Below are 4,015 nucleotides of genomic sequence, written 5' to 3'. Positions count from 1 at the left end.
GGACTCGGTACTCATAACCGAGATGAACCACTTCTAAGGCCTTAATGTATTTAGACGTGTGATAGCAACACGTGGGTCTACGTCATGTAGATTTAAATAGATGTGTGAGCGCAACATATAGGTCTACGCCACGTAGACATAAATGGGCATGTTGGCATAATAATCAGGTCTGTGTCATACAGACGTATGTGAATGGCATATCTATTAAATAGTATGATGAGCATATTATATTTGTTGTGATTTATACTGTCTTGCTGGGCTTGGCTCACGGGTGCTCTACTGTGCAGGAAAGGGTAAGTCAGTGGCTGATCAACCATGAGTTTGAGGAGCAAGACGAAGAATGTACATGTTCAAGCCATATCAGACCAAGCGGGTTAAGGGTCTATCAGTGATGAACTTTTGAATTCTATTTTGCCGTTTAGGTCGGCTAGAAAGAAATGACTTGTAATAGCGTTTATAAATATTTTTGGGATAACAACTATTTTAAAAGTTTAAATATATTACAAGTTTATTTTCATTCTGTTTAATATAAAAGTTTAAATTCTGCGCTATTTTGATTAGTAATCCCGATTAGGGGATTAGAGTTTCATAATTATTTTGGGTAGCGTGCCTAATTATTTAAGGCGTTACATATATCAATGGTAGAACAACACACTTAAGTCACATACATACAAGAGTACGAGAGAATATGATTCCTTTATTGATTGTATATTAATGAATACAAGAGTCACTGTTATCTTATGACTATGAGCAATATATATAGCCAAGGGACTTTCAACTAACTAACAGTCATGAAATGACATTACACAATCGATTACATTCTTTGACAAGCCATGGCCCACAATTACCTATATTAACAGTCTAACACCTTCATAGTCTAACTTAGTTAACAATATAATTCTAAACCAACATATATGATCACATCAAAGTAGTTTCCACATTGTCAATGTTGTTTTGTTTTCTTCTTCTAATTCTTTTGATGATTAGGTTTCGTAACCATTTCAATAACTTTATAGCAACATGAATCGTATGGAGTAGTGCAATCAATAACATGACTCCAGCCCAGCTTACTACTAAACACAGACTCACTTTAGCTGGAGTATTGAGAATATCATGGCTTGGAGCAGCAACAAGAATAGCAATAAGGTATGTAATGGTCATAGCTGTGATAGTCACCCACAAAATCACTGTCAAGGTCCACATCAAGAATTTGCGACAAAAGGGCAAGCCCGTGACAAGTAGTAAGATTATGCTCAATGATCCAACGAACCCCACGGTGTTACTAATCAAGTAAGCATGATAATCTGACATATTTGGGTAATAACTTATTATTGACTCCCCTGCAACATGGGTAACATTTTTAGAAATTGACTCGTCATATGAGGTGCCATGATCTTCCCAAAGACCGCCTGGAGGACTTATTCCGGCCTGAAAAGCCATAGTGGCAATAAGGGAAGCAACAATCATTAACGATTCTCTCTTTCTTACTAACCAGCCTTCTGGATTTTTTGTTTCCTTATTGTTGTCCTTTTGAATTTTTTGTATTTGATGAACATGATCATTACGAATCTCAGGGCTAGCTATGACATCTCGAATGATAGGCCTTTTCATAGGTACAGGTTGATCTATGGTTCGTGAAGCTCCATAAGATCGAAGAGATTCTACAATGTCAAAGTCTTTCTCGCTTCTTTGACTCTGCGCTAAGATGTCCAATGAAGTGAACATGTTTGCATTGACAGCGTTGACTTCAATTTTAGTATTTGTAAGCAAAAACTTTACGGTCTGATTAAAGGGAAGTAAAAAAAACTAGTTAATTATGATTCAAATTATAATAGGAATCAACACTAGAAATAAAAATGAGAATAGTAATGCAAAATAAATAAAATTTAAAATAGATGGAAAAAAATGATAATATCATTAATATATATCTTGCATACCTCACAATTTTAAATGAAATAGATATTTACCAAATTAAAATAATAGAAAAGTCATTTCAATAATATTTTAATACTTTAAAATGCAACTAAATAAATAGAATGAAATTAAAATTAATTTCTAATTTTCATTCCATTAAATGCTAATATTAGTCTTAACAAAACGCACACTAAACATTTATGTTCATTAATTAAAATAATCGTAGTAAGTTACATACCTCAATTTGTTTATGTGTTACTGCCAAATGCAAAATAGTCATACCATAATCATCTTTGGCATTCACAAATTGGTAATTATCTATAACATCCACCAAAACCTTCATAGCTTCCAACTGATTATGTCTCACACAAACATGCAAAATGGTCCCACTTTGACCCTTCAAACCGACTTGACAAGCCTTAGGAGCTACTTTGAGTAACTCCCTCAACACATCAATTCGCCCTCTCATGGCAGCAAGATGGAGAGGGTTTCTCCCTTCTTCATCCCAAGACGTGCATAAGAGTTCACAATCAACGACTGAAAGTAATAGTTTGACAGTTTCAAGATGGCCGTTAGCCACTGCCAAGTGGAGCGGTGTGCAGCGACACATGTCAAGTTCCTTGGCAAGGTCGGGCTTGTGATTTAGGATCTCCTTCACAAAATCTACATGGCCGAGCATAGCCGCCACATGAAGAGGCGTCTCGGAAAAACTATTATTAATGAAGAGCTTGTCGAGAATTAAATTATCTAGTTGAAGAAGTTCTCTTAAAGCGGCGACTTTCCCTTCCCGGGCAGCTTGGTAGAGCAAGCTACTCTCCATGTGTTTTTTTGATACTAAAGAACTTTGAAGAGAGAATTTATTTAATAGTTAATTTGATGTAAAATATATTTTAGTTCTTCTCTAAATATAGCACCCCATTATATATAACTTTTCTTGAATTAATATTCTACCAACTTAATTATTTCTATTTTAAAATAATTAAAATGACAATATGTGGCATGTATTTGTTCCCTAGTTTACATTTTCAAGATGTAACTCAATAATTTTTGTTCTTTTTCGAGAGAAGAGTCAATCAATATTGATGGTAGCATAGCATATATGTGGCCTATATAGCATAGTGATATTTTGATATTTTACATTTATTTTATGTGGACAAGGCAAAGTGTTTGCCATTATTAGATTGAAACAAAAATAATTATGAAATCTTATTTTTATTTCTTCATATTTTTTCCCGGCTATTCAAAAATAATTTTTCAGTAATTGTCTAATTTAAATTAGATTATTTGACATATATTTTAATTATCTCTAAAATTTATTTGTTTAATTAATATATTAATTAATTATTTTCAAATTATATTATAATATTTTATTATTTAAAATATATTTTACGTAACCTGGCATATATTTTAAGTCACATATTGCTGTAAAATTGGTCGGAGAGTGTAAACTTGTTAACAACTCATTATTCCGACTAATTTAGCGAGGAAATTATATTCTATACTTTTTTTTATATTGTTCTTTTTTATTTTTAATTTTTTTTTTTGAAGTCTATCATTTTTACCTCTTTTTTTAAACATTGTACCAATTTTACTCCTATCACTTAAAGATACTCTTCATGTGACTCTTTCATGTCAAGGTATTTTGGGTACAATACATATAAAAAGAGGTATGTTTCAATTAAATCTAAAATTAAATGTAAATTTAATTAATTGATTAATAAAAATGGTATTTTTAAACTTACCCCTAATTTTCAGTATTAAGTAGTTAGGAAGAATTTTCTCAACTACGTAATAATTTAGGCTGCTTGACTTGTTATTGTATTGAAAATAAGTGGTTGAAAGCATTATTGATTTGTAAGACTATATATTACTCATCATTCTCATCAAGAAAACTTATTTGGACCACTAATTTTGCTTGATTTAATTTTCTTTTATTATATTTTTGAATTACATGTGTTTGTTTAATTTTGATTGGTTATTATCGTATGGATAGGACTTAGACCATCTCCTAAAATATAAATATTATGCTAAACAAAAAAAAAAATCTTATATTTAGAAAAACATTTGTAATTGTCCTTCAATATACAATAACATTTTAAGA

The 4,015-nt window shown here is 31.5% G+C and overlaps 1 protein-coding gene across 1 annotated transcript; it reads right to left on the bottom strand.

The window, feature by feature from the left end:
• Positions 1 to 679: 679 nt before the first annotated feature.
• Positions 680 to 2,829, bottom strand: LOC115706511 (uncharacterized). The gene is made up of 2 exons (XM_030634182.2): positions 2,153 to 2,829; positions 680 to 1,782 (listed from the first exon to the last, which is right to left on the bottom strand). The coding sequence occupies exons 1-2, from the start codon at positions 2,732 to 2,734 to the stop codon at positions 919 to 921; spliced, it is 1,446 nt and encodes a 481-aa protein (XP_030490042.2). The 5' UTR covers positions 2,735 to 2,829; the 3' UTR covers positions 680 to 918.
• Positions 2,830 to 4,015: the final 1,186 nt, after the last annotated feature.

This window comes from Cannabis sativa, chromosome X, assembly GCF_029168945.1.
Source record: "Cannabis sativa cultivar Pink pepper isolate KNU-18-1 chromosome X, ASM2916894v1, whole genome shotgun sequence".
NCBI classification, from domain to species: Eukaryota; Viridiplantae; Streptophyta; class Magnoliopsida; order Rosales; family Cannabaceae; genus Cannabis; species Cannabis sativa.
This window is presented reverse-complemented; position numbering and strand designations above follow the sequence as displayed.

Bases quoted from the DNA above. Each gene is read 5' to 3' on its own strand.
- LOC115706511 (XM_030634182.2), bottom strand. From the start codon at position 2,734: ATGGAGAGTAGCTTGCTCTACCAAGCTGCCCGGGAAGGGAAAGTCGCC. The intron at 1,783-2,152 runs GTATGTAACTTA...CCCTTTAATCAG, and splicing joins TAACACATAAACAAATTGAG to ACCGTAAAGTTTTTGCTTAC.